Genomic DNA, 17350 nt, shown 5'->3' on the forward strand with positions numbered 1-17350 from the left:
CTTTTCATAGAGAAAACAAGATGCGTAATGTCTTCTAACGTAAAATTAGCATCCAACATATCTCTATCAGCATTATTAAGAACACAATCCATTGGCGCCTCTAAAGTGAAATTAAGAGATCACGAGGACCAAACCGATTCTTTAAAGAAATTAGTAGCATAATCTAATATATGTTGTTCCCAGTAATAACTCTATCCACCTGATTAAGAGTGAGAATTTTAGTCCTTCTCTTCCTACCACTGGCTCTTGTCATAAAGTAAGATGTACTCCCTCCATCCCATATTAAGTGACTCAAATGTGTCCAAATATGGATGTATCTATGCTTAAAACGCGTCTACATACATGTAATAGAAAGTCACTTAATATGGGACGAATGGAGTATTATTATCTCCTTCCAAGATCCTGCTCTTTGGATCTTTGGAACCACACTAACTCTTCTTCTTTAGAAATAAGATTATTAAGTCTAGATTCCAACTAATATTTTAAAATCCTAGTAGCACTAGTCAAACCTATATTCTCATTTTCTCTATCCAATGCATCTATCTGCATAGATAAAGTCTTCATAAGATTCCTTGTTACACTTTTGTTGGTTAGGATGCCAACCTTTTAATTTCTTCCTAAGGAAACCAGTTCTATTAAGCCATTGTTATTCCAAACTAGACCAAGGAACTTCATACACCAAACCTGAACAATTATTTTATATAACTCTTGATGGAGAAACCAACTAAACTCAAATCTATACGGCCTCTGAACTCTTGATGGAGACATCATTAAACCAGTATGGTCAAAGATACGTCTATTAAGAGTTGTAGTAGCAGTAAGAGGATAATGAGACAACCATTCATTACTCTTTTTTTGCGAACAAGGAGAATTTCATTGCATCAGATAAGGGTTACATAATCCGTTTCCCCTTGATCCAGTGGATTACATCGGAGCCAACAAGAAGTTTGTCGACTAGTCCTGGCAAAAGCCGCCAGATCATGACTGACCCTATTCTTTGATCGGTGAATTTTGGAAAATCTAATTTCCCTATTTGAAGCTACCAAACTCTTAACTTCCTCAACAATTCCTCCATACCTTTGACATATCTCGCTGGCAGGACGTAATCATAGCAATGGCCTGTGTACAGTCCACCTCTGCGATGACAGACATCTCTATGCGCTGAAGAACAATCGCAAGCCCTTCCATGCAGGCCAAGAGTTCAACTTCCAACGCATTGTGGCACAAAAAAACAAATCATTCTGCAATGCAACGTGCATCCATACCTGTACTTGCCTCGCCCGTGCCCGAGATGTAGGCTCCATCAACATTTAGTTTGATCCATCTAGGGGCTCCCAAGGCACATCTACAGTAGGACACAATGACTTAGGCGCTGTTTGTTTGGGTTTCAGCTTCAGCTTTTGGTGCTTTTAGCAATCTCAAAAGCACTTCTTGTTGGAAATATGCCCTAGAGGCAATAATAAATTTGTTATTATCATATTTCATTGTTCTTGATAAATGTTTATTGTCCATGCTTTAATTGTATTGATTGGAAACTCAAATACATGTGTGTGGATAAATAAACAAATACCGTGTCCCTAATACGCCTCTACTAGATTAGCTCGTTGATTAAAGATGGTTAAGATTTCCTAACCATAGACATGTGTTGTCATTTAATAACGAGGTCATATCATTAGGAGAATGATGTGATGGACAGACCCAAACCTAAACATAGCTTTTGATCGTGTCAGTTAAGTTTAAGTTGCTTATGTTTTATTATGTCAAGTATCATTTCCTTAGACCATGAGATCATGCCACTCCCTAGTACCGGAAGAATACTTTGTGGGCATCGACCGTCATCTCGTAACTGGGTGATCATAAAGGTGTTTTTCAGGTATCTCAGAAGGTGCTTGTTGGGTTGTATGGATCAAGACTGGGATTTGTCACTCCTTGTGACGGAGAGATATCTCTGGGCCCTCTCGGTAATATAACATCCTAATGAGCTTGCAAGCATGCGACTAATGTGTTTAGTCGCGGGGGTATTATATTACGGAACGAGTAAAGAGAACTTGCCGGTAACGAGATTAAACTAGGTATGGCGATACCGACGATCAAATCTCGGGCAAGTAATATATCGCGAGACAAAGAGAATTGGATACTGGATTAATTGAATCTTCGACATAGTGGTTCAACCGATGAGATCTTCGTGAAATATGTGGGAACCATTATGGACATCCAGGTCCCGCTATTGGTTATTGATATTTGATCATGTCCACATGTTCTCGAACCCGTAGGGTCACACACTTAACGTTTCATGTTGCTTGGGTTAGATGAGATAAATGATGATGATATCGAATTATGATTCGGAGTCTTGGATAGGATCCTAGACGTAATGAGGAGCTCCGAAATGTTCCGGAGATAAAGATTTATATATGGAAAGTTGTTTTCAGGTTTCGGAAAGTTCGGAATATTTTCCGGTTTTGACCGGGAAGCTTCTAGAAGGTTCCGGAGGGATCCGGAGGTTTCCACCTTGAGGCCCACCTATCCCTGGGGGGCTGCCCCCCACAAGGCCCATGCGGCCAGCCCACCCTAGGGCTAAAGGGTAACTAGGGGGGGGGGGAGGAAACCCTATTAGGGTTTCCCTCCCCTAGCCGCCAGCCCCCTTTTGGAAAGGGGGGCAGACCTGGCCGGCCACCCCCTCCCCTACCCCTATATAAATAGAGGGGGGGTGGAAAGGGGCAGGACACACCAAGCCTTCAGTTGGATCTCTCTCCCCTGAGCCCTCCTCTTCTCCTCTTCTCACGTGCACGGCGTAGCCCTGCCCGTGGGGATATTCACCATAGTCACCACGCCGTCGTGCTACCGGGATCTCATCTACCTCTCCCTCTCGCTTGCTGGATCAAGGAAAGGAAGAGACGACGTGAAGCTGAACGTGTGGATACCAAGGAGGTGATGTCCGTTCGGCACTGAGATTAATCTCATTGAAAGTTCCACTACACCAACAACGTTCTCGTGATCGTAACGCTTAGCGGTCTACGAGGGTATGGTGTTCATGATCCCTCTCGTTGCATACATCTAGTATATATATTCTTAGGTTTTCTTCCGCACTTCTCGTAGGAAAATTTTTGTTTCCTATGCAACGAACCCAACACTTCTCCCATTTTACACATGAAGCTGAGAAGCACCTCCGGACATGCTTCTTGCTTTTGGTGCTTCTAGCTGAGAAGCATGTCCGGAGGTGTTTCTCAACTTCATGTGTAAACGGGAGAAGTGCTTTTGAGATTGCTAAAAACACCAAAAGATGAACAATGATAGGTAATCACCTGCTTGCCCTTCAGCACATCAGGTCTTGCTTGATTGCTAGCATGTAGTCCACGTAGCCCTGCAAGAAGCGCTGAGATGCAGCCACCGGCGTCGGGGGCTTATCATGCGTGGGCTCATTGTGCACATGCCACACTCTCCATAACAACATTAGTATCATAACCCGCTGAGCTTCCGAAGCCTTTGCCAAAGCGACAAGTAGCCATTCTGGGCCATCACAGTTCAGCTCCGAGACATTTGGTATAGGCTAACAAATTCTCTAGACATTACTTAGTGTATAGATGCATTCAAATTTGGTTAAAGTTGAGGCATCATTTGTTGGACGGAGGGTTCTCCATCGTACGCTTCTTCGAGTCCGTCTGACTGGCAAGGCTATCAGTGCGTAGGCGCCAAGCAAAAATACGGAAAAATTAAATCCTAGCACGAGCGAGAGCCATCCGGGTGCAAGCTAGTGGCGCCAGCATGCGAATCCAGTTGATTCTGACGAAGGCCTAACCTGTAGGCGCTTCATAGAGTAAATATTCCATTATTTTCAGGATGCCATGCAATGAAGTCTCGCCCCCACCCCACCCCCAGCCCCCATGGACTGCAGGCCGGATTTGCAAGATTGAAAACGACATCAGCCGACAAGAAGCACTGTTGGAGTAAATTCAGGCGCCATGCACCATTATCATCCAGAAAATCTGAAACCCGTTTGCAGTGGCATCTACCTTCTGGCTTCTTGGTTTGAGATGCTGCTCACGAGGAATCCAATTGCCACGCCACACCCTAATGTTATTCCCTGAACCAACACGCCATATTGTCCCCTGTTCCAGGAGCACAAGCCCATATTAAGTGGCACGCGAGGTGGAGGAAACATTGCCAGTGAAGACCGTATTGAGGAGGTGTCCTTCCGGATAGTATCTTGCCTAAAGCACATGTGCACACAAACTATCTGGATGCTCCAGGAGACGCCAAGCCTGCCTAGCAAGGAGTGCTTGATTGAAAATGCGCAAGTCCCTAAAGCCAATCCCGCCAGCAGCTTTCGGCTCTGTCATGCGGTGCCATGCAATCCAGTGAGTTTTGCGTTTTCCGTGTTCCACTCCCCACCAATAGTTTATGAACATCCGGTTTAAGTCATCACAGACGGCCATCGAAAGCTTAAAAATCCTATCTAACTTTTCAAATAAAGCGTCTTCCTGGTTGCTAGACCAGGTAAAGTTTGTACCAGAAAGTTCTAATTCTTTCAATGCCGAATGCTCAACAATCCCATTGAAAAGAACAATCCATTTACTAGTCCTTTTATATTTCTTTCTTTCAGAACTATTTCTAATAATGTTAAAAGAGTAAAATACACCTCTGGTCCATGAACTCAGCAAAAATGAACATTTTAGTCCACGAATTCGGAAAACGCACACTTAAACTCCTAAACTGGAACTACTATGTCACTTTAGTCCAAAAACAGTTCGGCGAGGCTTAAACATGTCATGTGGCCACCACGTCCTCGGCCAGGACCGCGGGCTACTACTCGATTTTCTTAGGATTTTTTTTTGCAAAATCACCATGCCCAAGCAGCCCGCGAGGGGCAAGGCGGCCGCGCCCAGACATGGATCTTGGGTCTCTCAGAACCACGTCGTTGCCGCAGCCACCTCGCCTAAGGTTGCTATGAAATCCACAACGCTCACTTTTGACGAGATGACGCCGGTGAAGGGGTCGCCGAAACCGACGTGGTGGCCACGTAGCGTGTTTAAGCCTCATCGAACCGTTTTTGGACTAAAATGACACAATAGTTCCAGTTTTGGAGTTTAAGCGTGTGTGTTTTGAGTTCATGGACTAAAATGCTCATTTTTGCCGAGTTCATGGACTAGTGGTGTATTTTACTCATGTTAAAATCACAAGCAATCGCTATAGGTAAATCATTATATCCAAGGATATGTACCAAATTAATCAGGACATCTGCCTTGGCCTGGTTATCAGGAGCTCCATAAATAATGACTAGATTCCGAATCAAAATATTACTTCTATCACAGAGCATCATTCTAATATGAAAATCACCCCTAGAGCACTCCCCTGCCTTAAAAAAGGAATCACTAACTCTCAGTAATAAGTTGCCGAACTGACCTTTGAAAGAAGCCCAATTCCACACAAAAGGGTCTTTTCTATATCGTGTAATAAATGCATCAATTCGTTGTAAAATCTAAAATCATACAGGACTACTAACTTTTCAATATGCTTGTCCTAGATTGCTTTTGCGGGCGATCTAAACTGAGATGTCGGGCAATAATTTAGCGCCGACCTGTCGACTTTGCACAAACAGAAGCATATTTCCTTAGCTCGTGGCTCGTTCGCGTGGAGCTCCACAGATCCGGAACGGGACGGGATCAAGACCACAAAGGCAGTCGGTAGTTGAAACTTTTCCTTTACGAGAGAAAACAAAGACCACGAACACACCACTCAAGAAAAAACAAAGACCACGAACACAGCACGTAAAGCCTCAGCCGTCCATACCGCTTTCAGTTCCAGCCTTCGAGACGTCCAGCGCATCGCACAAGTCATCGCTACTCTCCTCGTCCCGGCTTCCACGTCACCACCACCTCGTGCCACCTCACCACAAATGGGGATCGCTTCGTCGACGCGCAGATCCAGACCTCACAGTTGGACACCCCTGAGCCGGACAACTGCCAACTGCCAACCAAAGCCAAACGCGTCACGTCGTCGTCTTCCCTTCTCCTCTGTTCTTCTTTCCCCACAGCCCCGCACGCGTGTTCCTCCTCCTCAAAGCCTCAGCCACTCGCGACTGCCAAAACGGACAAACCCTAGCCGTAGCCATGGAGGCGTGGGTATCGCCGATCGCCGGCGCAGGAGGGCGAGGGAGAGGGGGAGACGACAGCGCGTTCTCGTTCCTCTCCAAGGGGTGGCGCGAGGTGCGGGACTCGGCGAGCGCCGACCTGCGGCTCATGCGCGCGCGTGCCGACTCCCTCCGCACGCTGGCCGACCGGGAGCTCGAGCACCTCCTCGCGTCCGCTTCAACCCCGCTCGCAGCGCCGCCGCCGCCCTTGGCCGTGGGGGCGCCAATAGCCGAGCTCGAGTTCGTGCGGAAGCAGATCCAGCCCAAGATCTCCGAGCTGCGCCGCCAGTACGCGTCGCGGGACCGGGAGCTTGGCCGGAGGGTGCTCGAGCGCTGGGTGCCGCCCAGGGGAGCCACCAGCGCCCGCGTCGACCTCTCCGGGATCACCGCCATCCGCAACGCCATCGTCTCTGAGGCCCGCGATGCCGAGAAGTGGAGGCGCACGGCGTGGAACGGAGAAGCGGATACAGAGGAGAAGGAGTGGGAGGTCGTGAGGATGATACGGGTTGGCCTGAAGGAGCTCGAGCGCCGGAGCCAGAGCAGCGAACTTTTAGGTGGTTTCCGTGGCACGGGCGAGCTCGTCGAGAAATTCAAATCCAGCCTGGTAATTCTGCACACAGTCTCTTGTTAAATGTTCTATCGGTTAATTATTTGTCTCGTCGAAGTGCTATGTTCAATCGCGAAAATTGTTTGTCAGGCTTCTCACCAGTCTCCTCCTTGTTGCAGAAATCATTTAACATGGAGTCTGAGGGATACAAGGTAACCCCAAACCATACAGACTATGATGATACGGTTAACTGATGGAAAGGCATCCTTCTGCATAATTTCCATCATATCAGTCGGGAAATTCATGTTCTGCACGTTATATTAACTAATGAATGCGGATTCATCTTTATCTATTGTTTCATTGCTCCATGCATATTGCTGTGAACTTAATCTTGGTTTATGATGCAGGAGGTTCCCCCGCTAGATATAACTGAAACTCTGGCAAATCTAATCCGGCAGTCTGGACCTTTTTTGGATCAATTTGGCTTACGAAGAGGTACATGAAAAAGACATTGTTATGATTTTTGTTCGATTTTTAGGGGTTCCTCTTATACTTTTGATATTTTGGTGCAGATCTCTGTGACAAACTAGTGGAGACATTATATAGCAAACAAAATCATTCCCTTTCAGCAGAGGCAACCTTGGTTGGAAATGATAGCTTAGCAGATGATCTTGATTTAAGAATTGCCAGTGTGCTACAAAGTACTGGCTATCACACTGATGATGGTTTCTGGAATGAACCTACAAAATATGAGGTTTCAGACACCAAAAGGCACATTGCAGTAGTCACCACTGCAAGTCTACCATGGATGACAGGGACAGCAGTTAATCCATTGTTTCGTGCAGCATATTTGGCAAAAAGTGAAAAACAAGATGTGACATTGGTGGTGCCTTGGCTCTGCCGGTCAGACCAAGAACTGGTGTATCCGTATAGCGTGACATTCAATTCACCGGAGGAGCAGGAAACTTATATAAGGAACTGGGTGGATGAAAGACTAGGCTTTGCATCAAATTTTAAGATATCATTTTATCCTGGCAAGGTGATTGTTTAATACATCTGACATCATGGTGTATGTCTTCAGTAACTTTACACTGACATATTGTATGCCCTGCAGTTCTCAAAAGAGCGGCGTAGCATCCTTCCTGCTGGGGATACCTCACAGTTCATTTCATCAAGGGAAGCTGATATAGCAATATTGGAAGAACCTGAGCATCTTAACTGGTATCATCATGGGAAACGTTGGACTGAAAAATTCAATCATGTTGTTGGCATAGTTCATACAAATTACCTAGAATATATAAAGAGAGAGAAGAATGGGGCTCTTCAAGCTTTCTTAGTTAAACATATCAACAATTGGGTGACCAGAGCATACTGTGACAAGGTACTGCTTATAGCTCAACTGTGGTGGTGTCTGGATGCGCCTTTTATATTTCTAATGACAAGCATGTGCAGGTTTTACGGCTTTCCGCAGCAACCCAGGATCTTCCCAAATCTATTGTATGCAACGTTCATGGTGTAAATCCAAAGTTTCTTAAGATCGGAGACAAACTGACAGCCGACAGGGAGGGTGGGCAGCAGTCATTCTCCAAGGGTGCATACTTTCTGGGAAAGATGGTCTGGGCTAAAGGTTACAGGGAACTGGTAGATTTGTTGGCGAAACATAAAGGTGACTTGGAAGGATTCAAGTTAGATGTGTATGGAAGCGGTGAGGACTCCCAAGAAGTCCACTCTACTGCTAGAAAACTGGATTTGAATCTCAAGTTTTTCAAGGGAATGGATCATGCAGATGATTCACTCCATAGGTACTACACAAATCCTCAATCATATCCTTATCTTCGCTGCCATCTTTTTGTGTATACTGATGCAGCACCTTTATTTTCTGTTATTTCAGGTACAAGGTTTTCATTAACCCGAGCATTAGTGATGTCTTGTGCACAGCAACAGCAGAGGCTCTTGCCATGGGGAAATTTGTCGTCTGTGCAGAGCATCCGTCGAACGAATTCTTCATGTCATTCCCTAACTGCTTGACATATAAAACCTCAGACGAGTTTGTTGCCAGAGTGAAAGAGGCCATGGCTAGAGAGCCCCAACCTCTCACTCCCGAGGAAAGGTACAACCTATCATGGGAGGCAGCAACAGAGAGATTCATGGAGTACTCAGACCTTGATAAGGTTCTGAATGACAATAGCTCTCCGCGGCTCAGGGAAACCCGGTCGAGAAGAACTTCCCAGCCTAGTTTCTCAAACGCTGTGGACGGTGGACTGGCATTTGCTCATCGTTGCCTGACTGGCAGCGAGGTCCTCAGGTTGGCAACAGGGGCGATTCCTGGTACACGCGACTACGATGAGCAGCACTGTGCTGATATGGGTCTGCTGCCTCCCCAGGTTCAGCACCCTTTATATGGTTGGTGATGCCGACCTGCACTGCACGCAGTTAAATCACTTCATATAGGTGCCGTATATATGTTTGTACATAGAGTAACGCGCTGTGTAGCTGTTATCCTGAATTCCTAACTAATCTTTTAGAGTGCTGTTTGTACTCCAGTCTGTAGATTATTTATACTGTAGTAGGATTCAGAGCTGCATCAAGTGGTGTAAGCTATAATGCTCCTTTAAAATGCACGTCTTCAGTTCGTTTCAAATATTTGGTCCGCATATAATAAAACGACTAAATTGGACAATATTAATTTTCCATGTATCAACAAAAAATCCGTAAAATTGCATAATTTGACATTTTACTATAGCGAAATGCAGAAGCAAGGTTAGACTTGGTGGCAGGGAATGTCGTGGTAAAAACATGTCAAATTTACTACTCCTACGTAGAATAAATTATGCTGTCGTACTGCGTTGACTAGTCAACTCCCGCTGCCTGAGAAGGGTTCCGTTGACTAGTCTAACATCTTGTTCAGTGTATGGTGAAGCCGAATCGCTATTGTCGCCTCTTTTAAAAATAAATAGTCCGTATTATTTTTTTGCGAGGAAAAAAAGATCATAGGTTATTGCTACGACAGTCAATGGAAGACAATAGCGAACGATTAGATCATAAAAAATTGTTTATGTAATAGGTTATTAAAGAAAGAGGATCATTATTTTTATCTAAAAAATAATAAGCATTATTGTCAAGTTCAGATGCGAATCCAACTGCCGACGAGGGACAAAAAGGCGTTTGCTATGAGATCGACGCTCATCTGTTGGATGATCTGGAAGCACAGAAACAGAGTAGGTTTTGAGGGTCTTAGACCAAGTGCTCAGACCATTATAGATGAGATTCGGTGAGAGGGAGCGGCTTGGGCCAGAGCGCACTTGATAGTGTTAGAGAGAGATCATGAGTTGCCGTGGCGGGACAATGGCTAATGTAAACTTGTAAAATCTGTATTGCTGCTTGGCAGCTTGTCCTTCTATAAATGAAGATACACCTGCTAAGTGTATTCTAGAAAAAAACAAGTTCAGACGCGAACGATGGCTAACTTGCCATTCCAGGCACGGAATGCATGGAGCTCATAGCGACATGCTTAATTAACAGACGCAAGATGACGTTATTGAATCTGTTGCTGTTGCACAGTTGCACTCCATCCCCCGCTGTTTTGCCTGCCTGAACATGGATTTGCTATTACAGTCACAACGTTCAGACAGTACTGGTCGTCTCTTTCACTCTTGCAAGTTGTTTTGTTTCAAGACTCTAATCCAAGTTTTGTTTTTCTTCTCTGCTTCCACAAAAATCCAAATTAATATTGCATTGCAGCAAAGCAAAGTTAAAGATTGCTTCCTCATTTTTAGGTAAAGGAAGATTCTATTGCTTTTCGCCTCTGCATCATGGGGCACACAACTCTCAGTTACTGTACTCTCTCCGATCTATATTAATTGTCTTAAATTTGCTCAAATATGAATGTATATTTGCCTAAAAAGTGTCTAGATACATGTAATATTTCGACAACTAATATAGATCGGAGGGAGTATTACATATTTACATTTGGAAACAAATGCGTGTGACATCTCTTTTCATTTCATTTCGCATTATCGAGTGATCAAATAAATCATGTTGACCTTCAAAGTGTAACATCTATTACACCGAAGTCCTGATTATTTCACTTCATTAATATGGACACCAGAAAATTTTAATTTGCCAGGATAATGGATACGAGAACTTGAATTTTTTTTAGGTAATAGTGACACTTGATATTTAGGTCCTAATTAAGCTTGCTAGGTACACAGCACACACGCACTGATTTGGTGATTTGTTTGCTCAAGATCATGGTATATTCTATGACACTATATAATGTGCCACACCTGTTTCTGCATCCGGAGCATCTTGCTTAATGATTTAGTAATCATTGTATATTGTCGTTACTATGCATACCTGCAAATTTTGGTCAACAAATATTTTTATTTGTGATCTGTGCAAAAATGAAAATTTTGTGAATATACCATAGAAAATAGCACATCTATTCAAGATCTATGTATTTTTCTTTTTAGTACTAGTATGTGTCTATGTGAGTGTGTGACAGTGATTAATTACTTGATGCGTAATTAACTTCTCATCTATGCGTCTGCGAATTTGCTTTGAGCACCGGGACAGGAAGTTTCTGCGGTGTCTTTCACATCAGCTATCTTAAGTTCTAGACACAAAGCGTTGTAGTTCCTACACAAATGATCTCATGATGGACTATGAGGGTTTCAGAATGGCAACCTGGCAAGCTAGGTCAGCCTAGTCAAATCTAGCTTATTATTACTCGCAAAACAAATATACTTTCTCCGGTCGGAATTACTTGTTGCAAATTTAGTACGAGAATCTTATTACTAGCTCTGCTTCCAAATATAAGATGCCTTAGGTTCGTCCTCAGTCAAACTTATTCAAGTTTGACTAAACTTATAGAAAAATATAATAATATATACAATACCAAATAAGTATACTGTGAAGATATATACCATGATGAATTTAATAGGACTAATTTAATCATTTAAAGTTATAGATATCAATAGAATTTTTTTATAAATTTGGTCAGACTTTAAGTAGTTTGACTTAGGACAAAATAGAACATTTTATATTTAGGCACGGAGAAAGTACTATTTAACATTTGACTGGGCATGCATGGATTCAACATGTTTTTTTGACAGTGACACATGCATGGATCTAACACATATGGTGCACATGTTTGAGTCGATTTATATTCCAGGATCGATCAGTTTTAAACTAGTTGATCATGTCCACGTCTTCCTCGTTCGTGTCTCCCTACGTCATATCTACGAGTCTACGACACCACTATGTATATTACATAAGTATACATTATTAACCCCTTGCATCGCCATCGGTGTCTAGCCGGCCGCCAGGAATTCTGATTTTTACTGGAGTTGCCTTCTGCCGTCTGCTGCCCGGATGCTAGCTGCTTGTAAGTTTTAAATTTACATATCCGTGGAGCGTGTATGCATGTGGCAATGTGCATCACATTGTTGACGATGCGTTGCGTTGACAGTCCAGGGCAGGGCACAGCTGCAATTGTGTGACCCTCAGGATACCCTTTGATCCTCGCTAGTTCAACCAAATGAACTAAATTTTTAAAATAACATAACTTTACGAAAAACTAGTTCATTTGTTTGAACTAAAAAGGGTCAAAAGATACCCTAAGGGTCACCACGTTGCACCTCTAATGAGGGCGTTCCTGTCTTTTTCCTTCTCGTGAAGTTGTCCTTTCTTTGAGTGTATGCGCGCGCCTTCCAGTCCATACCAGGTTTATATAATTTTTTTGCTTTCTACAAGAACATCATTATCTTAGAATTTCCACAGGCCAGGAGGTTGTTTTCCTACAGAAAAATAGCAAAAGCACCTCATTAATGTAAATTACACGCACAGAATATATACAAGTTTTTTCGCATCATAATTAATACTCTGACACAGTTATGGACTTATCTTTTCGAAAAAAAGTTATGGACTTACGGTGATGCTGTTTACAGCATTAGCTAGATAAGATCTCATCTTAATGAAATGACGCGTGCTCTTGCGTGTTCTTGAAAAGACTAGATCTTGTCCAACAGATCTCTAGAGAGACGTGTTCAAGCTAGACAAATTTTCTCTAAAATTTCCTCCTGAACTACAGGTCAACGTACCTCCCAAAATGTAGGGCTTTGGTTTGCAAGAAGTGGTGATTTCTATAACTAATTTCCACAGCCACCGCCTCCGAAAATGTACAGTCTTCTGCCCTCGTTTGCAGAAAGGTTGACATCCATCACTGCCCACTGGTCCGGAACAAACCATTAATTGATCACTAGGCGACCTTGTCGAGAGCACATGATGCACCATGTGACTCATGATGTTGGACTGTTGGTGGCAGAGTTTTCAGGTTATCTGGGTGATAGTCCTCCCGATCTCATGGGAAGCTAGTTCAGATATTAGACCTGGAACCTAGATTACAGCATGCAGCCCAAGTCAAAGATACCTGCCATATTTTAATTATAGTAAATCAGTCTTTCTAATTCCTATTAATCCTGACGTGCAACCAACAAGCCGCCCAACTCCGTCAACTCACATGAAAGATGTCATTTTTTAAGAACAAACAAAAAAAACTCTCGTGTCCAAACATATACTACGTACATAGCTGGGATAACGTCTTCAATTGGCTGGTGAGTGGTGACATAGAGGGAATTAATTGAGCTCTTACCGGTGGCACCTAGAGCATTGCATAAGCGATCGAATCTGAAAAACGCTTGTGTACGTGATGAGATCTTTTTGTCCTACGTACTCAACCTGGCTAGTTTCATTGGTTCAACAATGCAGAAGCCCTGCGTGTTCTTCTTATGTCACATCTTGTATCTTGTACGCAGGCGTGTAACATCTTGTAACCGCATCTAATAGTAAACGGTCCAATATAATATGTCAAATGCGGGCGTGCACACTTACTTACACATTTAATACAACAGAGATCTAGTACTCGGCGGCCCCTGACCGTATTTAGCTAATTTAGCCTCTGACTTAATCCCCGCCTCTCTTTTTTCCTGACACGGGACTTAATCTCTTCCTTGACGTAAGCTATAGCCTTTTCTCGAGCCATCGAGAGCACACCACTGACACCAGGGTGTATATAAAGACCTTGAGGTGCAAGTGAAATTACGAACAATCTTGATAGGTAGTTAGATCGAGAGGACGCCGATCGAATCGAGCAAACGGTAGCATTAAGCAGGCCGGATGAGCAAGATGCTCCGGATGGCAGCAGGTGTCTTCTTCTTCTTGTTCGCCGTTGCCCTGTCGTCGGCAGGCGCCGGTTCCGACGCGGCTGTCGTGGAGCACACTTTCGTCGTGAGTACATGCATGCACGCATTTCCGGCCCTCTCTTCTTTTTATCGATCTTGAAGGAAAGTCTGAGTCTAATCTTGATCGTTGTAATATGATTGGATCCGGCTGGGCAGGTAACACAGGTGCGCATGCGGCATCTGTGCAACGACACGCTGGTGACCGTGGTGAACGGGCAGTTCCCCGGCCCAGCGTTGGAGGCCACCGAAGGGGACACCGTGGTCGTCCACGTCGTCAACGAGTCACCCCATGGGATAACAATCCACTGGTACGGAGTACTGCGTGCAAGATCGATGTGCTTTTACTGCCTCCGATCTAAATTGTTGTCGACATATTACATATACCTATACGTTTCGTAAGAATAGATGCATCCATACTTGAGAAAATTTGAATCAAAAATTTAACGCGCATGCATGCAAATATTGCAGGCACGGGGTGAAACAGAGGCTGTCGTGCTGGGCCGACGGAGCCGGGATGGTGACCCAGTGCCCGATCCAGCCAAACACGACCTTCACGTACCGGTTCGAGGTGGGCGACCAGGTGGGCACCCTGTGGTGGCACGCCCACGTCTCCTCCCTCCGGGCGACCCTGCACGGCATCATCATCATCCGTCCCAAGTCCGGCGCCTACCCGTTTCTCAAGCCCGACATGGACGTTCCGGTCATCATAAGTAAGTACGCACGATCCTGCCTAGCTAGCTAGCTAACTGGGTGCACTCTCTGTTCTGAATCTTCTGATCGATCTATGTTTGCTAGCTTGGTGCGTCCTGATTTCTGACTCCTGATCGATCGATCTTTGCTTGCTTGCATTCCACCAGGTGAATGGTGGCAGAGAGACCTGATCAAAGTGGACAAGAACTTCTCTACTGGCGGAAACTTCGATGATAACCCCGCTGCAGCTGCCATCAACGGGAAGCTTGGAGATCTCTACAACTGCTCCGGTAAATATACTTTGAAAATGTTGCATGGCAGCAAATTAAGTACTGTACTACTTCATTAGTACTTTGTTGACAGATATTTAAAAAGTACTACGTGCTGCGGCGTCTGAACGAGTGCTCTGTTTCTGCAGGGATAATAGAAGACAACTTCGTTCTTGACGTGGAGCCCGGCAAGACCTACTTGCTCCGGCTGGTGAACGCGGCGCTCTTCTCCGAGTACTACTTCAAGGTGGCCGGGCACAAGCTCACGGTGGTGGGCTCTGACGCCAACTACGTCAGGCCGTACACCACCGACGTCATCGCTGTCGGGGCCGGCGAGACGATCGACGTCCTCATGGTCGCCGACGCCCCGCCCTGCCAGTACTACATGGCCGCCCTGGCCAACCAGCCGCCGCCACCCGACCCGCAGATCCCGGTGTTCGCCTCCAGAGCGCTAATCCAGTACACCAACATTTCTTCCAACCATGCCGCCCGGCACAGTTGCGGGAAAGAACCTCTCATGCCTGACATGCCGAGCCAGCACGACACCATCACCACCGTCTACTTCCACGGCAACCTGACGGGCCTTCCTGGCCACCCGTTGCTGCCTCAGATCCGAGGCCCCGTCCACGAGCATCTATACCTCGCGCTTGGCAAGGGCTCCATGTGCACAGACAGGAACAAGACGTCTTGCAAGAGAGGAGGGAACCCGGAGTCCTTTGAGGTGGCCTACATAAACAACGTCTCCTTCCATCTCCCCGAGAAGACGTCACTCCTCGAAGCACGGTACTACGGCAGGACGATGAACAACAGTGATCATAACTGGAACAGCGGCGTGCCCGTGGAGGACCTGCCCAGCAAGCCGCCGAGGGCGTTCAACTACACCGACAACGCGCTGATACCGGTCGCAGGTAACGTGAAGTTGGAGGAGCTGGAGCCGACGCGGAAGGCCACGATGACGCGGCGGTTCCGCTACAACACGACGGTGGAGGTGGTGTTCCAGAGCACGGCCACGATGCAGAGCGACTCCAACCCGATGCACCTCCACGGCCATGATTTCTTCGTGCTCGCACACGGCCACGGCAACTATGACGCCAGGAGGGACGTGAAGAGCTATAACCTAGTGGACCCGCCGATGAAGAACACGGTGCAGGTGCCGAGGCTCGGGTGGGCGGCCATTCGGTTCGTCGCGGACAACCCGGGAGCATGGTTCATGCACTGCCACTTCGAGTTCCACATCGCCATGGGCATGGCGGCTGTGTTCGAGGTGGAGAACGGGCCGACGCTGGAGATGTCTCTACCCCCTCCACCTTTGGATCTTCCAAAGTGCACGCAGCATGAATAGTCAAGGGCCATAGATCATGTGCTAGCATTGGCCATTTAGAGTAGAAGGACACGAATAAGGTCACACGATTATTTTAAGACTGGTTATACTTCTCGATCATGTATTTCTTTATAAGAGCTTTGCTTGGGGACACCTTCACCGATTATTCTCTTGACATGTGTTGTCTTCTGAATTGAATTTTTACAAGACGCAGGTTCACTACGTCACGTCACGGTAGATAACCGAACGCATTTCAAAGTGCATCAATTTGGTTTTAGAATGCGTCAAATTCATATTCGTGACATTTTTAGAAGTGTTGAATATACTCGTGTTGGCAAAAGTTTTTGACACACTTTTATTGACAAAATCCGTGGTTGAAGTGCTAAAAGTACGGTTAAAAACCAAAATTAACTACATCTGAGCAAAGTGCGGCGAACATAATGCAGGCAAATGTATACCATGAGGTAGTGGCTGCTGCAACTGACTGGTAAATATGTATTTCTCAGTCTACCAATAGGTCCAATCGTTTTTTTTAGAAAGCAACGGTCGATCCCCGCGATTCGATTAGAAGAAAGAATTGGCCCCGTTTAAAAGAAGAACTAGGCCCGAAAACCGATACAATGCACGGCTTATTGAAGGAAAGTCATGCGAAAGACCTCGACAAAGAGCATACATAGGACAAACCGAATAAAAAAACCGCTACCGCAAAAACGAAACCCCATCTGCTCTAACGATGCCAACAGGGAACAACTCCTTGCGCCATAACTAGACTTCTTCGACGGCCGGAGACAGACGAGGTTGCCTCGACGGAGCAGCCCGCATAGCACGAAGTCCTCCCTGGCCAGGACCGCTGCCAGGCCCAACGCAGCAAGCATACTCCGCCGCCAAACGAGGGCTCCAGAGGCAATGCCTCCAAGGAGGACACGGCGTCTAAGGACGTCGCCGTTATCCGATCCGGACACCGAATCAGAACCTTCGCTCGGAGGCAGCTCGTTTGCGAAGGATGGGACGTGGTGGAACTGCACAACAATGCTTTCAAGAAGGAAACGACGCCCAAGAATGCCGTCGTCGCCGGCACCGACAATGATGCAGGGTTTTCAGCCGCAGCCACCACACCCACCGTGGACTGGAGCGGGCGGCTCCGCAGCGAGCCCA

At 45.7% G+C, this 17350-nt stretch overlaps 2 protein-coding genes across 2 annotated transcripts; both read left to right on the forward strand.

Moving 5' to 3' along the window:
* The first annotated feature begins 5987 nt into the window (after positions 1-5987).
* Positions 5988-9315, forward strand: LOC100824823 (digalactosyldiacylglycerol synthase 1, chloroplastic). The gene is given in 8 exon segments (XM_003575040.4): positions 5988-6731; positions 6854-6886; positions 7082-7169; positions 7247-7713; positions 7789-8055; positions 8127-8476; positions 8566-9022; positions 9024-9315. Coding segments are annotated over 8 exon segments (2388 nt in total). The 5' UTR covers positions 5988-6107; the 3' UTR covers positions 9126-9315.
* A 4476-nt stretch (positions 9316-13791) lies between these two features.
* On the forward strand, positions 13792-16361 carry LOC100845306 (laccase-20). The gene is made up of 5 exons (XM_003572544.3): positions 13792-13961; positions 14072-14223; positions 14384-14625; positions 14773-14895; positions 15024-16361. Exons 1-5 carry the CDS (start codon positions 13851-13853, stop codon positions 16214-16216), a joined length of 1821 nt encoding a protein of 606 aa, XP_003572592.2. The 5' UTR covers positions 13792-13850; the 3' UTR covers positions 16217-16361.
* The last annotated feature ends 989 nt before the right edge of the window (positions 16362-17350 follow it).

This window comes from Brachypodium distachyon, chromosome 3, assembly GCF_000005505.3.
Source record: "Brachypodium distachyon strain Bd21 chromosome 3, Brachypodium_distachyon_v3.0, whole genome shotgun sequence".
Lineage (NCBI taxonomy): Eukaryota > Viridiplantae > Streptophyta > Magnoliopsida > Poales > Poaceae > Brachypodium > Brachypodium distachyon.

What these genes read in the sequence shown, in the direction of transcription:
- LOC100845306 (XM_003572544.3), top strand. Translation starts at nt 13,851, where the DNA reads ATGAGCAAGATGCTCCGGATGGCAGCAGGTGTCTTCTTCTTCTTGTTC. An exon ending in TCGTGGAGCACACTTTCGTC is followed by an intron (nt 13,962 to 14,071) that starts GTGAGTACATGC and finishes CCGGCTGGGCAG; the next exon opens with GTAACACAGGTGCGCATGCG. An exon ending in GGACGTTCCGGTCATCATAA is followed by an intron (nt 14,626 to 14,772) that starts GTAAGTACGCAC and finishes GCATTCCACCAG; the next exon opens with GTGAATGGTGGCAGAGAGAC.